Genomic DNA, 22,119 nt, shown 5'->3' on the forward strand with positions numbered 1-22,119 from the left:
ACACCAGAGCTCTCTTCCAGCTGTGATCACACACCTCCTCTCCATCCTCTGGCTTTTGGCTTTCTCTTGACCAGAAGAGGACAGAGAATACAGAGAGAGGGTAGCCTAAGGACATCCAGAGTGTTGAGTGGCAATTAGTATCTGAGGACCCGCAAGGTATTCTGTTTTGTCTTGTTTCTTTATCTTATCTTTCCTGGTATAATATTGAGTTAGAGAACTTATATCCTCCAGCTTTTCAAACATGTCTACACTCATACTATGAGACAACCTCTTTTCTTGGTACTGTAGTAGACTAACAATGCTTTCAGCCAGAGGGAAAGGGATTTATCATGTGAGCTCTCAAAGTCCATTTTAATTATTTGGTTCTAACATGGTGGATTTTCTGGGATTAGCTGAATGAATCATCACTGGGGTTTTATGAAAAATAGAGCAATTGTATAATAGCATGCCCATTATGAACCAACAACCACAGCATCAGACCTAAAAACAGGCAGTGAATCTTCTCTCCTTGTGTGACACAAACCTAGTCATTCCATTTATTTATTCAGAAAACCACAATCAAGAAAAAAATCTCTTATAATCTATTTAGTTAATTCAATAAAAAGGTGATTGAAACATAACTTTTTATAAGCATTTGGGATGCCATTGAGATATTCAACATGTGGTAGGAAAGACAGATACAAAAACATGTAATAAATACAGTGATTTGGTTTTGGTTAAAATGCACGTTGGAATACATATATTTTCTCCCCCAAGTCCCACTAAAATGACAGTAAAAGGAATAAACTCAGTTGTACAAAGGAAAGAAGAGGGTGGACAAGAGCAACCAAATTTTGGAAGCTGGAGGGCAGATGAATAAGTAGTAATTAGCCAGACCTGAGAAAGTTCAATCCTAAACTGGCCACAAGAAAAACAAGCAAACACATAAACAAAACCCTCAGATTTGTAGCACAGAACCCCAGGCAGCCTCAGGAATTGGCAACAACAAGTACATCAGGAGGATGGAATGAAGGTGATGCTTGTTGAAAGAGAAGAAGACCTGAATCTCCTGCCCCACTCTCAGTAGTGACACAGAGCCCCTCATCCACCCTAGTAGAGACCAAAGCTGAGGCCAGGAGTGGAAGGCAGGTACTCAGGACTTAAGCAGGCAGAGTAAGTGAACAATTGCACATGGAATATTGAGATCCCCACCTCTCTTCCTTCCTTGGCTCCTAGAATGTGGGCAACCATACCCTCCAGGTGGGGGACTAGAAGGCTCATCTTTGGGGACCCAACCAGCCCTGAAATCAGGCAAAGCCAAATCACCCTCTGGAGAACCTCACAGAGAAAGCTTCCATGGCATCCCACTCTTAAAGATGAGCAAACAGCTGGAGACTATCAGAGACTTGAGGAAAGTATGTACATCAGAGACAAAAATCAAAACAAATAAAGAAAAATAACCTGGAGGAAACAGAAACTGCAACAGGAGAAGTATCCTCAGAGACATAAGAGAAAACATTGCATCAAGGGAACAGAAAAGCAAATTTAAAGGAGTTCTTGGAAATTAAAAATATGGTAGCAGAAATTAAATATACAATAGGAAATTTGGAGGGTATGATGGGAGGAATGTCTCAGAAAGCAGAGCAAAAAGCAATTAGATAGAAAGTGAGAGAGAAAACAAGTCCAAAAGCCAATGTTTGAATGATAGTTCCAGTAAAAAAAAAAAAAAAAGAGAGAAACTGGGGGTGGGGGTGGGGGGATAAAATCACCTGTGAAATAAATTAAGAAATTTTCCCAGAGCTTGAAGTCACCAGATCGAAAGGATACACCATGTGAAAGATACACAGTGAATGGAAACAAACCCAAATGAAAGCATATCGCTGTGACCTTACAGAACACTGGAGCAAACAAGAGATCTCAAAAGCTTCTGGAGAGAGGGAAAAAGTTTCATACAAGTGTCGAGAATCAGAATGGCATCAGATTCTGAACCATGACATTGGAAGCTAGAAGAAAATGAAGCAAATGCCTTCAAAGATTCTATGGGGAAATTATTTTCCACCTACACTGCTATACCTGCCTAACTATTAATTAAGTGTGAGGGCACAAATTCATCAAGCAATGTCTCAAAACACGTATCTCCTATGTGCCCGTTTATTAGGATATGATTTGCCAAAAATGGACATGTAAACCAAAAAAAGAGTAGACATGGGATCCAGGGAACAGAATCAAACACAGTAGAGAGGAAGAAATTCCCAGGAGATGTTGAGAATGGCCACCTGCATGGCATGCCTGAGGAGCAACCCCCACAGAATGGAGCTGGTCAAAGGGCTCTGCAGGAGAAGAGTTCCAGAAGGGAAAACTGAATCTTAATGTTTTGTAAGATTTAGGCATTTAGACATTTGAAGAAGAACAATGAAAACTAACAAAATAAAACAATTGACTTTGAGAGAACAAAAAGTTGCACAGGAAAAGAAAATTTATGGCACACGACTTATCTGTGAATAGCTTTTATAATAATAATGTCTAATAATGCAAATATTGGGGATCCCTGGGTGGCGCAGCGGTTTAGCGCCTGCCTTTGGCCCAGGGCGTGATCCTGGAGACCCAGGATCGAGTCCCACATCGGGCTCCCGGTGCATGGAGCCTGCTTCTCCCTCTGCCTGTGTCTCTGCCTCTCTCTCTCTGTGTGTGTGACTATCATAAATAAATAAAAATTTAAAAAAATAATAATAATGCAAATATTAAATATTAAGGGAACCAAAATTACACCTTAACTATCCTGGAAAAATGAGAAACCAGAAGGTAGGCAAATGTGGGCCTGTGAAAGAAAGGTGAAACCACATTTTCTACAGTGGACATCAAGAGTCAATGCCTTCATCTTAGAAACGAGGAAGTAGCAGTAATATAAAAATGTTATTTAGAAATATAGTGCTCGATGCTGGAAGGCTCAGCTGGAGTTGAAAGAGGAGCAGTCCATGGCGAGGAGGGGAGGAGAGAACTATTTTTAAGGAGTAGGCCAAAAGCTATTTGACCTTTTACATCATTGCATGTACAACTGATAAAAACTAAATTTAAAATGTATAAACTTAAAAAAAAATAAAAAATAAAATGTATAAATAATAGTACATCTGATGGAGGAATAACAAGGGAGTATGAAGGAAAATATTAATGAGTACATCTGTTAGGAGATAATTCTCCATGAGTCTCAGGCATTTCTGCATGTCTTATGAGCAGAAACACTGATGTCTTTGACCTGGACTACCTTTTTAAGCATGTTTATAGAGCAGACAGCCCAGAAGACAGAAACAGTGTTCCCCCCTCCATAGCAAAAGGCAGGCATTACTGGCCATTATATAAGGGCCATGAGGCCTGGGTGGCTCAGTCGGTTAGGCACCCGATGTTGATTGTGACTCAGGTCATGATCTCAGGGTTGTGGGATCCAGCCCTGCATTAGCTCTGTGCTCGGGGGGAGTCGGCTATCTCCCTCTCCCTCTCTCTCTCTGCCTCTCCCCACCAAATAAATAAATAAATAAATAAATCTTAAAAAAAAAAAAAGATTTGGGGTCTTAAGCTTAAGGTTCCTCTCCTACAATGCAGCCTACCTACTGTAGAGGTATCACCTGTCACTTTTCATGTTGCCCTGTGGGAACTGGGTCTCAAATAACTAATGCTGATGCACTGGCTAATGCTATTGCTATGAATGACATTGTCCTTCATCTCAGACCTAGGAGTTTCACATTATCTCTCAGTGTCCACAAAACTGTAACAAGCTAACCTGCAAAATCTCAGACTCTGCACAGTTCTTGATAGAGACCTGGGACTCACCGGGGAGAGGGGGGTGGGTACAAAAAAACAAAAACAAAACCTCTTTCTCCACCTCCAACACAGAGTGAGGAAACCAAAATGATGTTTCAAAAACATCAGAGCTCATTAACACCAATCCTTCACAAACTTACAAAATAAAGAAGAGGAAAGAACACTTTCCAATTCATTCTGATACCAAAACTAAACACAAAGACATTGCAAGACAACTACAGGCCAGTATTCGTTATGAATAAGGAAGCAAAAATCCTCAACAAAATACTAGGAAACTGAATCCAGCAACAAAAAAAACTTATACACCATTCCAAGCAGAACTTATCCCAAGAATGCAGAGTTAGTTCACCATATGAAAAGTAACCAATGCAATACACTGTATTGCTAGTATGAAGGACAAAAAACCAAGCTGATCATTTCAATATATGCAGAAAAAATATGTCAGAATCCAACACCCATCCATGACAGTAACACCCAGAAAACTGCAAATAGAAGGGAACTTCCACAACATGATTAGAAGCATCTGTGAAAACCCCACAGCTAACATCAGACTTAGTGGTCAAGGACTGAAACCCCTAAAATCAAGAACAAGACAAGAATGTCTGTTTTTTCCACTTCTATTCAACATTATACTGGAGGTTCCAATCAGGGCAATTAGGAAAGAAAAATAAAAGACATCCAGGTGAGACAAGAATAAATAGTTGCGTATGACATGATCTTTTATTTAGAAAATCCTAAAGAATACAAGCACCAAAAAAAGCTTTTAGAGCTAATAAATGAATTCAGCAAGGCCACAGGATGCAAGATCAGTGTACAAAAAAAAAATTGTATTTCTATGCACTCACAATGAACAATCTGAAAATGAAATTAAGAAAACAATTCCATTTATAATAGTATCAAAAAGAATAAAATACTTAGGAATAAATGTGACTCCAAAAGTGCAGGACTTCTATTGTGAAAACTCCAAAGCATCATGAAAAGAAACTGAAAACCTAAATAAAATATGAGATATTGCACCCAAAAATTGACATGCTTATCCTAAAATGCATGTGGAAATGCAAGAGTCCTAGAATATGCAAAAATCTTAAAAAGGAACAAAATTAGAAGACTCACATTTCCTAATTTCAAAATTTAGAAATATTGTCTATTTTTTAACAGCCCAAAAGTAGAAACAACACAAGTCTCTACTTATTAATGAATACACAAAGGAAATATGGTACATTCATACAATGGAATATTATTTGCCAGTAAAAAGGAATGGAGTACTAACACAAACTACCATGTAAATAAACCCTGAAAACATTATGCTAAGTGAAAAGAAGCTGTCACAAAAGACCTTGTATGATTCTATTTATGTGAAATGTACAGAAAAGGCAAATGCATAGAGATAGGAAGTAGATTTGTGGTTGTCAGGGGGAATCAGAGACAAGAAATGACTGCTAATGGGTACAGGGTACAGGGTTGCTTTTTAAGGAAACAGAAATGTCTTGAAATTAGATGGTGGTAATGGTTCCACAGCTCTGTGAACATACTAAAACACACTGAATTACATATTTTTTAAAAGATTAATTTTATGGCATGTAGATTATATCTCAATAAAGAAGTTTTAATAAAGGGAACTCTTCCCTTTTCTGCCCCCAAAGTAATCAGCTTTTGTGTTTGACACTCATGAGGAGAATTCACTGAATTGCCCACAGGGAGAGTGCGTGGAGATGAGTTCTTTGCTCAGAAGAAGCAGAAATGGTTCAAAGGAGAAACAGAAATGTAGATATAGGTTTCTAGAGACAAAGAGCGAGAGATGGTGGTGGCAGGTGACACCTAGTGGCAGGAATCTATTCCCTGCTCATAAAAGGCTCCAGGAGGAGATGACAACATAGTGGCCAAAGGAACTTGCAAGAGATTCCTGTGTCAATATGCTTGACACACAGAAATCTTGCCTTTTGAGGGACCAGCTGAGCTTGGAGAGCAGGCATCTTGGTGATAGTTATAATGAACTGACTACCAAAACCCCCCTCCTGGGGCTTTTCTAGCTGCAGTGAGCCTCCAGGATTCTTGAATATCCCACAAGGAAGGGGCTCCTCCCAAAGGACTCAGCTGGCTTCCTGCTGACAAAGCCCCCACTTTGGCTCTTATTCCAGCTACTGGATCTTTAAGACTCGGCTGTGTCTTCCTTCTAGCCCCTGGTTTTAGCCTGTTTCTGCCTAAGCCTCTGGTGCAGGATCCCCTCATCTCCCACCCCTGCAGCAGCCAGTTGTCACACACAATATTTCCAATCTGTGGAAAATTCCTTCCAAAGAATGGAACACAGGAACTCCTTGAGCAAGCTGAGTGAACTCTCGTTTCTCCATTTTAGCTCTACCTGGCTATCCAATGAGTGGGACTCTGGGCAGAGAGGTTCCTCCAGAGTCCAGCCCTAAGTCCCTTCTGCTTCCAGTCCTCCTTAACCATCTGACATATTTTCACCATCTTCCTTGGATAATTCTAGGAGACCCAGGAATCTGTCTGTCCTCCCCCCAGGACCAGAGAAGCTCTCTTCCTCTCCATCCCCAGCAAGAATTTCTCTCAAACCACCTCTCTGTCTTTCTCATTCAGCCTGGGGCCCAGTCCTAAAGGTCGAGAGGCTGCCGAGGACAAACCTGAATTATCAAAAAGAGAAAACACATTGGAAAGTATTTCAAAAAATTAATTACCTCACGAACAAATGTAGAGTAACAGTTACGTGGTGTTGTCTCTGCTAGGAGCTGTTCTGAGCACTTTGCGTATGTTAATTTATTTAATTATCACAAGAGCCTGTGAGGTAGATGCTCTAATTACCTTTACAGACTATGGCAGAAACAGAAGCCACCTAAAGAGGTCACACAGAGGGTAAATGCTGAATCTGAGACTCAAAATCCAGATAGTCTGGCCCCAAAGTCTGTATTTTTTAACCAGGAGGCTAAATTGTCTCTCCATACCAGACAAATTAAATCAGAATATTTGGGTATGGGGCCTGGGCATCAATATTTTTTCAAAGCTCTTTAGATTCCTCTAATATGTGGTCAGGATTGAGAACCACTGCCCTGGCTAATGTCCGTTGTTCATTCATTCAACAAAGCTTTATTGAATGACTTCAAGGTAATAAGCCTATGTCAAGCCCTGGAGAAAAAATATATGCAGCCCCATCCCTGAAGGAGCAAAGTGAGGGCAAAACAGGAAGTTACTACATGAGTGGACTAATGCTTTCAGCCAGAGAAGAGTGTAGCTGTGTTCCTAAGAGAAATAGCTGATTCTAGGTTTGGAGCACAAAAACTGTGAGGTGAGCTTAGGATACCTTGTTTTACCAGAAAGCAAGTGAACTGTCAGAGACTTATAAGGGAGCCATATCAAAAGACAGAGAAGCCAGCCTAAAGGAGCAGTCAGTGGCCAAATTTGGAATCATTTAAACATCAAAAATCAGGGCAGCAAAAAAAAAAAAAAAAAAAAAATCAGGGCAGCAGTTTAGTGCCATCTTCAGCCCAGGGTGTGATCCTGGAGACCTGGGATTGAGTCCCATGTCAGGCTCCCTGCGTGGAGCCTGCTTCTCCCTCTGCCTATGTCTCTGCCTCTCTCTCTCTGTCTCTCATGAATAAATAAATAAAAATTTAAAAAGAATAAAGGGAAACTTCTAAAAAAAAACCTCAAAAATCATTATTAAATATTGATTGAATATATAACAAATGTAGAAGGAATGCTAAAGAATATATAGAATTCTCATTTTTCAACTCCTAATATAGTAATTGGTTCAGGCAAATCATCAAAGGTTATGCACAGGATATGCACATGGCACCAAAGTATTACCCAATATTAACTACAATACTAATAGTAACTACAATGAGGAAAAATACATACTTTTACAGTGGTGAAATAGGATGGTCACCATAGTAACCAAATAATCATCATTAAAAATGTGATAATCATATAGTACAATTGACCCTTGACCTCCTCATGCAGTCAAAAATCCACATACAGCTTTTGACTCTCCAAAAACTTAACTAATAGTCTACTCTTGACCAGAAGCCTTACCGATAACATAAACAATTAACACATATTTTCTATGTTATGTGTATTATATACTAAAATAGTTACATTAAAATAAGCTAGAGAAAAGAAAATGTTAAAATCATAGGAAGGAGAAAATATATTTACAGTACTATACCATATATACTGAAACAAATCGGCATATCAGCAGACCCATGCGATTCAAACCCATGTCATTTAAGGATCAGCTGTATTTTCTTTCTCTGTAATACAGTAGGAAGGATTCTTGCCCACCTACCACCACCAAAATGATAAACTTGTGTCTAATCAAGCCTCTAGACTTCCAAATTATAGGGAATACAAAAAAGAGGAACAAGTTAAATGACCCTATGAGGAAACAGACAGATTCAGGATGTGGATATTCAAACAAGAAAACTGGCCCAGACCTTAAAAAAAAAAAGTTACCATCAAGGGGAAAAAATGGTGGTGCCATTCTAAATAAAAAGAGATAAAAAAAAAAAAGAGAGAGAGAGAGAGATCAGAGAGACATAAAAAATCAAATATAAAGTGTGTTTATTGGATTCTTTTTTTTTTATTTTTATTTATTTATGATAGTCACACAGAGAGAGAGAGAGAGAGAGGCAGAGACACAGGCAGAGGGAGAAGCAGGCTCCATGCACCGGGAGCCCGACGTGGGATTCGATCCTGGGTCTCCAGGATCGCGCCCTGGGCCAAAGGCAGGCGCCAAACCGCTGCGCCACCCAGGGATCCCTGTTTATTGGATTCTGATTGAAAAGACCAGTCATGTAAGACATTTTTGGGACAACTAGGGAAATCAGAACATGGACAGGATATTATTTAATGTGATAGAATTAAGGTTTTTCCTTAGGTGTGATAATGGTATTGTAATTATGTAAAGAAATATCTTTATTCTTAGAAGAAGCATGCTGAGTATCTAGGGATGAAGTGTCATGTCTGCAATGAATTTTTAAGGGTTTGAGAAAAAGAAAATTTGTGTTCATGTGTACCCATGAGGGAGGCAGTAAAAATATGGAAACATGTTAACTATTATTGAATCTAGATTTAAAGTCTGCAGGTATTCATTGTATTCTTTCAACTGTTTCAAATTTCTCAAAATAAAAAATTGAGAAAGGAGCAAAAAGCTTTGGTGGCAACTACATGATCAACTTCTGTTTTATCCTAGGACTGTTGGTCACAGAGAGAAATATAGTACAATTGAATTTGTCTGTTTTACCATTGTAATTTCAGTGTTCCCAGAGAAATTGTACTAAAAATTGTAATATCCTGAAGGAGAGTTGCTACTTTTGTTTTTTATATGTTGTATATATTGTTTGTATTTCCAAAAATAATGGAGATCATTTAAAGAATAAGCATATGTGCAATGAAACTAAAAACATGCTTTGTATTAAGTGGAAGGATTAACTGTTAATTTTATCAGAAAACCTAAGCTAAGAAAAAGTCCAGAATTTAGCTCAGCTTCCTGGCCACCAAGGCAAAGAAGGAAAAACAATGGGTTCTAAAGCTTCTGTTGAGGGAAGCATACAAGTGTCTCCTTCTACTGCTTCTCAACCAAGTCGGCCTCATTCTTTTCTCACTTCCATCTGTGTTCTTCCCAGAGACCTTCCATGATGCAGGGCAAGATGGCGCAACAACCATCAATTTCACCCTGCTCTGCCACACCTAGCACTGTTCTCTAGAGGCTAGAGCAGTGGAGTGAGGATCAGTTCATGTGCAGGAGATCAGGAAGGTAATATCCTCCAACAACCAGGACCTCCTGTCAGTAGAGAGTGAGAGGCTAGCTTGCCCTTTTGAAATCCTGTGGCCTCACTGCATCTGTTCCTGTCCTGACTGCTAAGGAACTAACTCCCTGTTCCACACCAGCTTTTCCCTCCACACCAATTGGCCTCATTTTCCAATTAAGTTTCCAATAAATAAAAGTAACCATCTGCCTTAGGCTGAGCTCCTCCAAAAATAGACACTGATACAGGATTTGAGTTACATGGTTCTGGGAGACATTAAGAGAAGGGAAGAGAGAAAGACAGGAAAGAAAGGTGGCCAGGAGGAAGAATTAATTGGCAGATTACCACCGTGGGCCACTGGCATTCAACCCCATTGGAAAACTCAGAGACAGTATGGATCAGCCTCTGGGTTGTTCCCTATGCTGGAGAATCTGAGGTATTTATCCTCAGATTGACTTCTTGGCACTCCCAACCTGCCCCACTTTAACTGAGAAAAATCCTCAGGCAAAGAGTAGCAGGTGGATATAATCAGCATGTTCTGGAACAAACGTCACAAAGAGGATATGGCTGACAGCTGATCCATCAAGGATATCACTGACGGTGCCTTCTACAGCATCCTAACCACCCACCTTTAAACAAAGAGGGTTTATTACTTCTAACTAAAAAGATGCAACTGAACAGATTCAGCTTCTTGTGGTTTTAGCCGACTGTCACCGTTTTCATCTTGCACCAGCTTCTTCTTATCATGTAATCACTGGTTTTGCATTCTTTTTTCTAGAATGCATCCAAGAATAGGAATGCAGCCTCAGTGCTCTGTGCTGAGCTGGCATACAGATCTATGCATGCTTTATAAGTTTTTGCAAACTTGAAAGGTTGACATTGATTGATTCGTAAGCATGACAATTTTCTCTCCTATCTCCAAGCTGGGAAAGGTTGGACAAGTCTGCTGGACTACAGGCAGCAGGGAAGGCCAGGATTGCATACTATTTTCAACATTGACATCACAATGGCCATGACAGAATCGAATTTAGGGAACTCTGTTCTTAATAAAACTTACTCAGAAATAATTTCAAGCTTATAGAAAAGTCATAAAAATGAAAATAGCATAATCAATACACAGATTCACCTATTTAACAAGTTGCCCCTTTTGCTTTATTTAGCATTTGCTTAGTCACTGAAGCCATCTGGCCGTAGGTATGTATATATTCATACATGTGGACAGATACAGAACTTTGTTCTAATCATATGCGAGTAAGTTACATACATCAAGTCCACCCCTAAATATCGGAGTCTGGGGAACAAAAAGAATACTCTCTTACATAACCACAGTGTAACTAACAATTTTAGGAGTTTTAACATTGATTCATACTTTCATTTACTCTTAGTATTCTAGTTTTGCCAATTGACCCAATAATGTCCTTTACAGCATTTTTTCCTCTCCATACCCATCTATGATCAGGCATAGCATTTTGTTGATATGTCTCTTCAGTTTCCTTAAATCAGAAATATTTCTACATACATTTTTTGCCTTGTATAACATTGGCATTGTAAAATAATATGGTCTTCCCCTCCTTTTAAATAAAATATTCCTCTTCTGAGATCCAGCCAATGTTTCCTTGTGATTAAACCCAGGTTATGTATTCCTGGCTAGAATATCACATTCCTGCTGTGTTCTTCTCAGGACATGACATCTAGAGGCAAATCAAGCCCATTGGCCTTCCCTGGCAGTGTTATTTTTATTTACCTGGTCAAGGTATTGTCTAACTTCACCATTGTATGGTTACTATTTTTTCCTCGCAACTGATAGGCAATCTGTGAGGAGATGCTTTAAAACCACGCATTCTCATTTTTTCACTTAATATCTCCCAGAAATCACTCCATATCAGGTAATAGAGATCATCCTGTCTCATTTTAACAGCTGGGTAGTGTTCCATTGTGTGTATGTATCATAGGAACTCTGTTCTTTATTTTTTTGCCAAGGTAACTCCCCAACATCTCTTTGGACCAAAAGCTAGGGCCAGCTCCCTGATTTTAACAAGAGACTGTAAACGGGGTCCCAGTCAAGATGGAGTAAGCACCTGTCACCCTATCTCTCCCACTGAATGAAAGCACCCCTGGGCAGAATGCTTGGGGCAGCTACCTGAGAACTCTGAAACTAAAAGGTCATGGGCAGATTGAAGAAGAAAACCAGAACTTGCAGTATCAGCAAATCAATAAGTTCCCCCATTTGTTTCCCCTGGTACCCATTGGCCAAGACTCAAAGCCTGCCGGAAACCTCGAACTTCGCACCAACGGTGAACAGAAAGAGCTCCAAGAGAAGCCCTCTACTTCTTTTTCAAGAAACAAGAGAGAGGACGACATGGGTCAGAGAAAATGGAAGGTATTTTCTTCTTCTTCATTCTTTCCCACTTCATTCTTTCCCACCCCAACCTTCAGGAAATGAGAGGTCGTGACTGGCAGCAACAGGGTCTGGGCTGGCACCCTGCTCTCTTGACCAGAGGAACTTTGGTCCCAAGAGTGTGAAGAAAGAGCCCATTGCTTTTCTCTCTCAATCTATTGGCACTGAGACCTGGAAGCAAACACACTCAAGGAAAGTGTGCAGGAGTGTAGGGAATCTAAAACCCCAGCTTTTTAGCTAAAAGACTAGGAATGGAACCTAGAGACTTCCTAGGGGCAAAAAGTGTCAGGAAGATTGCAGATAGGAGCGAGCTCAAGAAAACCATCCCATAGCTTTTGGCTTTTGGCTCAGAGGAAGTAAAGGTGCTACTGTGTTAAGTCACCCCAAATCCGGGTTCATCTGACACCAGCCATCTCCACCATGCCACCTAGGTTCAACCTCAAGGAGATCAAAGTCATATGCCTGCCACATTTGTCCTAGCCCCGAAGATCAGACCCTGGGTCTTTCCCAAAAAAACATTGATGATCACATAGCCAAGGCAACCGGTTGTTGGAAGGGTCTAAGGATTTCAGTGAAACTGACCATTCAGAACAAACAGACCCAGATGGAAGTGGTACTTTCCACCTCTGCCCTGACTATCTAAGGCCTTAAGGAACACCAGAAGACAGAAAGAAGCAGAAAAATATTAAGCACAGTGGAAATAATCACATTTGATGAGATCGTCAACATTGCCTGAGAGATGGCGGCACTGTGCTTTAGCCACTAAAGCCACTGAGCTTTAGCCAGGTTCCATCTCTGAGATGGAACTGAAGAGATCCTGGAGACTGCCCACTCTGTGGGCTGCAGTGTTGATGGTCACCAGCCTCATGACATCATAGATGGTATCAGTAGTGGTGCAGTGGAATGCTGGTTAGTTAGAACCACAAAGGAAAATATTTCAATAAAGGATCATTTGACAATCAAATAAAAAGATCCCATAAAGTTGGTTATGAGTTCCTGGGCTCATGCTCCACCTGCATATGGATGATTTAGCCCTAAATGGTATACCAAAGTCTTTGAGAACTGATCTGAATAATAATCACTGCTCAGTCCCTGCCTGGCCACTGTGTAATACACCCATGAGAGAGCCCAATGACATTGCAAGGGCTTTGAAAACTGAGCTGACAGTTTGTGGGAGCACAGCCCACAAAAGGTAGGTAGGTACTGGCAATATACCTCACTGGGTCAGTTTTCTACTTAAAAAAAAAATCAATATTTTTCCATAAGATTTAAACAAGACCCAGATTCATAATATTCACAATGCCTATATGTAATTCAGAATTTTTGACATACCAAGCACCAAGAAAATATCAACATCTCACAACAGAGAAGACAAGACAACATGCCAGCTCTGGGATGAGACGGATTTTGAAATAACTAGGCAAACACATTAAAGCGGTAATTATAATAGGGCTCCAAGAAGTGACTACTTTTGAAAGGTATGTAAAGATAGAAAGTCTCAGTAGAGAAATAGAAGTAACTTAAAATTTTTTTTCTAAAGATTTTATCTATCTTGGAATCCCTGGGTGGCTTAGCGGTTTAGCACCTGCCTTTGGCCCAGGGCGCGATCTTGGAGTCCCGGGATCGAGTCCCGTGTTGGGCTCCTGGCATGAGGCCTGCTTCTCCCTCTGCCTGTGTCTCTGCCTCTCTCTCTCTATGTCTACCATGAATAAATAAATAAAATACTAAAAAAATAAAAAAAGTATTTAAAGATTTTATCTATCTTTTCATGAGGGACACAGAGAGAGGCAGAGAGAGAGAGAGAGGCAGAGACAGGCAGAGGGAGAAGCAGGCTCCAGGCAAGGAGCCTGATGCAGGATTGGATCCCAGGATTCTGGGATCATGTCCTGAGCCAAAGGCAGACTCTCAATCACTGAGCCACCCAGGTGTCCCTAGAATTAATTTTAAAAAAGAAAAGAACCAAATGGAAATTTTGGAAGTGAGAAATGAAATAACAAATAGATTACCAACTGGGATCAATATCACAATGGAGATGACAAGAAAGAGTGAAAAGTGAGTACTTTTGAATCTAGACAAATAAAATTATCCAATTGAAATAACAAAGAGAAAAAAATTGGAAAAAAGTGAGCAGTCTTGGGGACCTATGAAACAATGTTAAAGGAAAATAAAAGGGCAAAAAAAAAAATAATAAAATAAAATAAAATAAAATAAAATAAAAAATAAAATAAAATAAAATAATAAAATAAAATAATAAATAATATTATTTAAAAAAAAAAAAAAGAAACAATGTTAAAGGATCTAATACTCATGCCATGATCCCAGAAGTAAAGGAGAAGGAACATGGGCAAAGAAAAAAAATATTTAAAGGAATAATGGCTGAAAACTTGCCAAATTTGGTTAATAAAATATACTTACAGATTCAAAAAATTCACCAAACTAAAAACAGGGTATACTTGAAAAAACCCACACCCCAACACATCATAACCAAACTTCTAAAAACTAAAGATAGAGAAAATATCTTTTTTTTTTTTTTTAAAGATTTTATTTATTTATTCATAGAGACACAGAGAGAGAATGAGAGCCAGAGATACCGGCAGAGGGAGAAGCAGGCTCCATGCAGAAAGCCTGACGTGGGACTCGATCCAGGGTCTCCAGGATCACACCCTGGGCTGCAGGCGGCGCTAAACCGCTGCGCCACCGGGGCTGCCCTAGAGAAAATATCTTGAAGAAGCCAGAGAAGAATAACAGATAACATATGAAGGGAAAGTATTAGAATGAGTGTGGATTTCTCAAGTTAGGTCAGAAGGCAATGGAACAAAATTTTTAAGCTCTGAAAAAAAATTATCTGGAATTCTATATGAGCAAAAATATCCTTCAGAAATGAGAGTAAAATTAAGGCATACTGTGATGGAAAAGAATTAAGAGAATTTATGACCAACAGATCTGCCAACAAAAAGTTAAAGAAAATTCCTCAGATAGAAGGCAAATGACATAGAGAAAGTTGGAACCTCAGCAATCAAGGAAGACAAACAAATGGTAAATACCTGGATAAATATAATGGACTACTTTTCTCTTCAGTTCTTTAGAGTATGTTTGATAGCTGACAACAAGAATTTTAACTTTGACAGTGTTTTTTTTTTTTTAAGTTTCTATTTTAATTCCAGTTAGTTAACACACAGTGTTATATTAGTTTCAGGTGTATAATATAGTGATTCAACACTTCCATACATCACCCTGTGTTCTTACAACAAATGCATTCCTCATTACAAGAGCAATCCCCCAACTCACTTCCCCTCTGGTAATCAATCATCAGTTTGTTCTCTATAGATAAGGGTCTGTTTCTTGATATCTCTGTCTCTGTCTCTGTCTCTGTCTCTCTCTCTCTCTGTCTCTTTTCCCTTTACTTATTTTTTTGAATACCATATATGAGTAAAATCATATATTTTGTCTTTCTCTGACTGACTTATTTCATTCAGCTTGATACTCTCTAGTTCCATCCATGTCGTTGCAAATGGCAAGATTTCATTCTTTTCTATGGCTAAGTATTATGTGTGTGTGTGTGTGTGTGTGTGTGTGTGTGTGTGTGTGTGTATTCCATTCATCTATCTATTGATAGATACTTGGGCTGCTTCCATATGTTGGCTATTATAAATAATGCTGCTATAAATATAGGGGTGCATGTATCCCTTTCGGATTAGTCTTTTTGTATTCATTGGATAAATACCTAGTAGTGCAATTACTGGATCATAAGATAATTCTGTTTTTTAACTTTTTGAGGGACCTCCATACTGCTTTTCACAGAAGCTGCACCAGTTTGCATTCCTACCAACAGAGCACGAGTGTTCCTTTTTCTCCAAATCCTCACCAACACCTGTTGTTTCTTATGTTGTTGATTTAGCCATTCTGACAGGTGTGAGGTGTAGTTTTGACTTGCATTTCCCTGATCGGCGATGATGAGCATCTTTTCATGTGTCTGTTGGCCAACTGGATGTGTTCTTTGGAGAAATGTCTGTTCATGTCTTCTGCCCATTTTTTAGTTAGGTTTTTGTTTTTTGGATGTTAGTTTGATAACTTCTTTATATGTTGTGGATCCTGACCGTTTGTCAGATATGTCATTTGCAGTGAGAGATAATGCAGGTATTGTCATTTGCAAATATCATCTGCCATTTTGTAGGTTGCCTAAGTTAGTTTTGTTTCCTTCACTGTGCAGGTTTTTATTTTGATGAAATCCCAATAGTTTATTTTTGCTTTTGTTTCCCTTGCCTCAGGAGACATATCTAGAAAGAAGTTACTACAGCCAATGGTCTGACAGTGTTTTCAGTGTATATTAATGTTCCACAGAGGTAGAGATAGGAACTACATGGTTGTAAGATTCCTACATTCCACTTGAAACAATATATTCATTAGTTTGTTAAAAGTTAAATATGTATATTTTAATCCTTAGAATAACTTTAAAAACTATACAAAGTGGTGTGGCTAAATATTCAAGATAAATTATAATGGAATACTAAGACTATTCAAATAATTCAGAAAGAAGGAAAAGAGAAACAAAGGTACAAAAATAAAAGAAATAATAAAATAGTGACCTGAATCCAAATATACCAATATTTACATTAAATATAATGGTCTGTATCGGGTAATCTTATCTCATAGATCTTCCACTTGTACTTAAATATAATCTCATTTTTAAAAACAATGTTGGAGTACTTTGGTGGCTCAGACAGTTAAGTGTCTTGTCTGCCTTTGGCTCAGGTCATAATCTCAGGGTCCTGGGAAGGAGCCACCCATCATCAACAGAGTCTGCTTCTCCCTCTCCCTCGCCCCCCACTTGTGCTCTCTCTTACATGTGCTCTCTCTCAAATTCTTTAAAAAAAAATATCTTCCTTTTGGGAAAATGAAAATCAAAAAATTTACTGAAAGAATCATTTTCTATTTTAACTCCTACTTGTAACTTTAAACATAAAATGTATTCTATATTTCTTATAAATAAACCCAGAATGCTTAGTAGGAGTTCATTGACAATCCATTACAAAGAATACCAATGATCCCTTGATCAAAAGTGGTTTTACATATCCATTCTTTCAACTTGGTGGAAAACAAAAAGCCTTTGATTAACTGATTGAATTTATACACAAAGAATGTAACTATGCAACATGATTTTGTAATTACATGTTACCACTAGCTGGCCGTAAAGAGCTGTTGCTCCCCCTTCCACCTCCTTTGCAGATAGACAACTACATATATTCAGCCATTCATTTGTTTCTTTTTGCCCATCTGAATGGACTCTTGGCCTTCTCCACTAGGTGAGGCCATCAGTTGCTGGTCTTGCCTATCTGTGACACTCATGACCCTCTTTCCTGCTCGAGTCAGGGGCATTTAAATGGCCCCTTTCACTGGCATGTGGATCCTTCACTACTAGAGAGGGCGGGTAACACTCCTCAGCTGAGGACAAACCAACTTAGCCTGGGGTCTGTTACTCACGCTATGATTTATTATTTATTCACATCCCCATTCATTCAAAATGAAATAGAATTTGGGTTGGCTTATAGAGATGCATACACCACAATTAAGATAGAAATTAAAATAAAGGGGCACCTGGGTGGCTCAGTTGGTGAAGCGTCTGCCTTCAGCTCAGGTCATGATCCCAGGGTGCTGGAATGGAGCCCCATATCCGGCTCCCTGCTCAGTGGGGAGTCTGCTTTTCCCTCTCCCTCTGCCTGCCACTCTCCCTGCTTGTGTTCTCTCTCTCTCAATCTCTCTGTCAAATAAATAAAATCTTTCTTAAAAAAGAAATTAAAATAAATTGGGAAGTTGAATGGAGGGAAAATAAAGATAGAAAAATAAAATCAAGCAAAATGAGGTGAAGGTGGAACATAAATATGCCTGAAGTTCTTTTACACTGGCTATATATGGACTGCCAGTTTATCTCTGATCTCACTAAAGACCAGAGCAGAAAGGAAAGTATGCCCTGTTGGCAGTGTCCTCAAGGGAAGAAAGGTACACATCTTTTCATCATGGGAGAAAATTCTCCCCGTAGCCTCACGCAGAGTAGTGGGGAATACCCTCAATAATATTCTATAATGAGTAAAATGGCAAGTTGGCATTTCACTAAAGAGCAAATCAAAAGGAAACAATTCTACAAAGGACTAAAAATATCCTAAGTTTTTGGTTTTCTGATAGTCTGAATTCAAGAATGAAATTTAGGAGCACCTCAGTGGTTCAGTGGTTGAGCATCTGCTTCTGGCTCAGGTCATTTTCCCAGGGTCCTGGGATCGAGTCCCACATCGGGTCCCCACAGAGAGCCTGCTTCTTCTTCTGCCTGTGTCTCTGTGTCTCTCATGAATAAATAAATAAAAAATCTAGGGAGGGGGGAGAAATTTAGACTAAAGTGTGCTTCTCAAATTTTTCCACAGAAGTACCTCCAAAAACAGACAGCACTCCCTAAAACACATGGGGGTACAGCCCAAGGCAGTCCACCACACAGATGGAGTTTCTTTGATATCTCATTTTTTACTTCAAAAAAAGCATGTGAATTTTTTATTTACTTCATGTAAAAGAATGTTTTGAATTGCTTACCATTGGAGGTGTCAGGATGCAGGGAGAGTTTCCTAACTCCTTTAATAATTAAGATGCTGTTGCATTAAGTGTGTCTATTTTTAGAAAATTAACTAAATTGAAAAGAGCCAACACTGAGTTCAACCTCCAGTTTCTTTCTCCTTATTAGTCTGATAATGTTTCCAGAACCCAAACTCACATAAATAGGTAAATATAAATGCCAACCACTGATTCCTTGCTTTATGAGCTCTGTTGGTAGAAATTTAGGACAGCACCCAGGATAGCCCCACGGAGACATTTGGCACTGCCAGGTGATTCTGGGTGGCAGCTGTGGCAGTCTGCACTCCACAATCAGGCCTATGTTCTAGTACACTATCTCAGAGCTTTCGTACTCAAGAAAACTCGCTGGTTATCTTCTACGCTTCTTTGCCACTAATGCAGTTGTTTTCCTTCCACATAAAGTAAGAGATTTATAGAAAAGATGGTAATATGCATACTTGGTTTTTAAAAAAAATATCTCCCAGGGGCACCTGAGTGACACAGTTGGTTAAGCATCTTGGTTTCAACTCAGGTATTGAACTCGGGGTCCTAGGATTGAATCCTACATCAGGCTCTATACTGGGCAGGGAGTCGGCTTGAGGATTCTCTCTCTCTCCCTCTCTCTCTCTACCCCTCCCCCCTCCATTCTCTCTCTCTCTCTCTGTCTCTCAGATAAATAAATCTTTAAAATAATATCTCCTCGGGCAGCCCTGGTGGCACAGCGGTTTAGCGCCGCCTGCAGCCCAGGGTGTGATCCTGGAGACCGGGGATCGAGTCCCACGTTGGGCTCCCTGCATGGAGCCTGTTTCTCCCTCTGCCTGTGTCTCTGCCTCTCTGTGTGTGTATCTCTCATGAATAAATAAATAAAATCTTTAAAATAAAAATAATATCTCCTCAATAAACACTGAAATGAGCAGAAGGAAGCAAAATTAGTGAAGAGAACTGTCCACTCTGCAATTATAAAAGGCCCCAGCCTGCATTAATTTGAATAAGGACACTGGAAGCCTTCATCCAGCTAAAACAAAGCAAAACACAAACAGTAAGCTAGGTATGGCAATGGGAAAAGACGCATTCCAAGACAATGGCAGTAAAAAAGACAGAAAAGGCTATTTCGTCTCAATAGGAGTAACAAGCAAGAAGACAGAACAGCTGTACTGGACACCTGTCATGGTTTAGGCACCGGCCACCTTTCCTGCAATAGTGCCCACAGCCACAGCAGCCAACCCTATGAAGGAGCGGTGGTAGTGCTCTGCCCTGACAGGGCCTCGTGACAAGCCTCCAGCTCTCCTCAATTTGTTGAGCTACCTTCCTTCCAATAAATCCTCATTTTGCTAAAGCTAGCCAAAATTGGTTTCTGTTGTTGCTACCAAGAACCCTAATGATACAGCAGGCATGACCCTTTTGCAATTAATAACTTTGAAATATATAAAACAGAAACTTTTACATAAGGTAAGTAGATAAATCCACAAAAATTACGTGGACTTTAAGGTATCTTTCTCAGAAACTGACAGATCAAATAGATATTTTTTAAAAACATAAAGAGATTTAGAGCTATGTTAATTTAAGCTAATTATAATTAAATAAAAGTTCAAAATCAGTTCCTCAATCTCACTAGCTATATTTCAAATTACTCAATACCACGTGCCTAATGGTTGCTGTATTGGACAGCATGGATTATATAACATTTCCTTTATCACAGAAAGTTCTATTGGACAGAGTTGGTGTAAAGAAAATGTGATATACACACAAGGAAAATTTTTTTAAAGATTTTATTTATTTATTCATGAGAGACACACACACAGAGAGAGAAAGAGAGAGAGAGAGAGAGGCAGAGACACAGGCAGAGGGAGAAGCAGGCTCCATGCAGGGAGCCCGACGCAGGACTTGATCCCGGGTCCCCAGGATCATGCCCTGGGCTGAAGGCAGCGCTAAACCACTGAGTCACCCGGGCTGTCCACATACAAGGAAATATTATTCAACCATGAAAAAGAAATCCTGCTATTTTCCACAAGAAGGATGAACCTGGAGGACATTATGCTAAATGAAATAATCTGGACACAAAAAATCCCAAATATTATACCACATCACTTATATGTGGAATCTAAAATACTCAAATTTACAGATGTGGAGTGTGGAATAGTGGTTACCAGGGCTTGGGGTAGAGGGAATAGTGATGGTAGTCAAAGGCTACAAACTTTAAGTTTGTAAGTTCTGAGTAAGTTCTGAAAATCTAATGCATAGCATGGTGACTATAGTTAACAATCCTGTATTGTATACTTGAAATTTGCTTCAGTGCTCTCAACATGCGCACGCGCGCGCGCGCGCACACACACACACACACACACACACACACAAAGGTAACTCTATGGGGTTATGGATGTGTTAATTAGCTTGATTGTGGTATTCTTTTTTTATAATAAATTTATTTTTTATTGGTGTTCAATTTACCAACATACAGAATAACACCCAGTGCTCATCCCGTCAAGTGCCCTCCTCAGTGCCTGTCACCCATTCACCCCCATCCCCCGCCCTCCTCCCCTTCCACTACCCCTAGTTCATTTCCCAGAGTTAGGAGTCTTTATCTTCTGACTCCCTTTCTGATATTTCCCACACATTTCTTCTCCCTTCCCTTCTATTCCCTTTCACTATTATTTATATTCCCCAAATGAATGAGAACATACAATGTTTGTCCTTCTCCGATTGACTTACTTCACTCAGCATAATACCCTCCAGTTCCATCCACGTTGAAGCAAACGGTGGGTATTTGTCGTTTCTAATGGCTGAGGAATATTCCATTGTATACATAAACCACATCTTCTTTATCCATTCATCTTTCAATGGACACCAAGGCTCCTTCCACAGTTTGGCTATTGTGGCCATTGCTGCTATAAACATCGGGGTGTTGATTGTGGTATTCATTTCACAATGCATATCTTAAACATATACAATTTTGTCAATCAACCTCAGTAAAGCTGGAAAAAAGTATATATTCACTTTCATACCTAATTTTGTGTTTGTAATTTTGTGATATTTTCCTTAAAGAGGACCATCAAATTTGTATAAGATTCAGGCCCCACTTATTGGTCTCCTCAATAAGCTGTGGAAAATACAGTAATACCATGATGTCCTCCTTCATCCAACAGCCTAGTAGTTATGAGCACAGGTCTTAAGAACCACATATTTGGGTGCATATTCTGGTTCTGCCACTTCTAACTGTATGCCTGTAGGCATAGCATTTAATTGCTGTAAATTTTTCCTAACCCATAAAACCAGAAAAACAATAGTACCTGCTCACCTTATTATGCAGATGATACAACATAATGCTTCAAATGCAGCCAGCACATTAAGCATAGTACACAGTAAGCATAGAATGAATATCAGCTCTTAGTATTTTATGATGTTTGGGGAGTGAAAATTCTGTCAGAAAATGCAGGAGAAAAAAGACATCTTCAGGGAAACAATATCTGAAAGAGTTCATGGTAGACCTCCTCTAACATATATACTTGAGGCACAAGGAAAAGTATCTCAGATGAAAAGTCTAAGATGCAAGATATAATGAAGAGCAATGAAAGTGTA

General features: G+C 39.4%; 1 protein-coding gene across 4 annotated transcripts in view; it reads left to right on the top strand.

Annotated features, from left to right (window-relative positions):
- The window catches only part of KBTBD12 (kelch repeat and BTB domain containing 12), a 78,851-nt gene that overhangs the window by 52,425 nt on the left and 4,307 nt on the right, over positions 1–22,119 (top strand). Inside the window, exons 7-9 of one of the 4 annotated variants that reach the window (XM_077857597.1) lie at positions 9,429–9,463; positions 9,508–9,559; positions 11,807–11,824. The exons of 1 other annotated variant lie outside the window; for it this stretch is intronic. In XM_077857597.1, coding sequence (XP_077713723.1) covers positions 9,429–9,463; positions 9,508–9,516 — 44 coding nt within the window. In that variant the 3' untranslated portion in view covers positions 9,517–9,559; positions 11,807–11,824. Of the gene's footprint in view, positions 1–9,428; positions 9,464–9,507; positions 9,560–11,806; positions 11,932–22,119 lie in introns of those variants that run through there. 2 more of the 4 variants (XM_077857596.1, XM_077857594.1) reach the window with 2 other exon arrangements.

This window comes from Canis aureus, chromosome 19, assembly GCF_053574225.1.
Source record: "Canis aureus isolate CA01 chromosome 19, VMU_Caureus_v.1.0, whole genome shotgun sequence".
Classification (NCBI taxonomy): domain Eukaryota; kingdom Metazoa; phylum Chordata; class Mammalia; order Carnivora; family Canidae; genus Canis; species Canis aureus.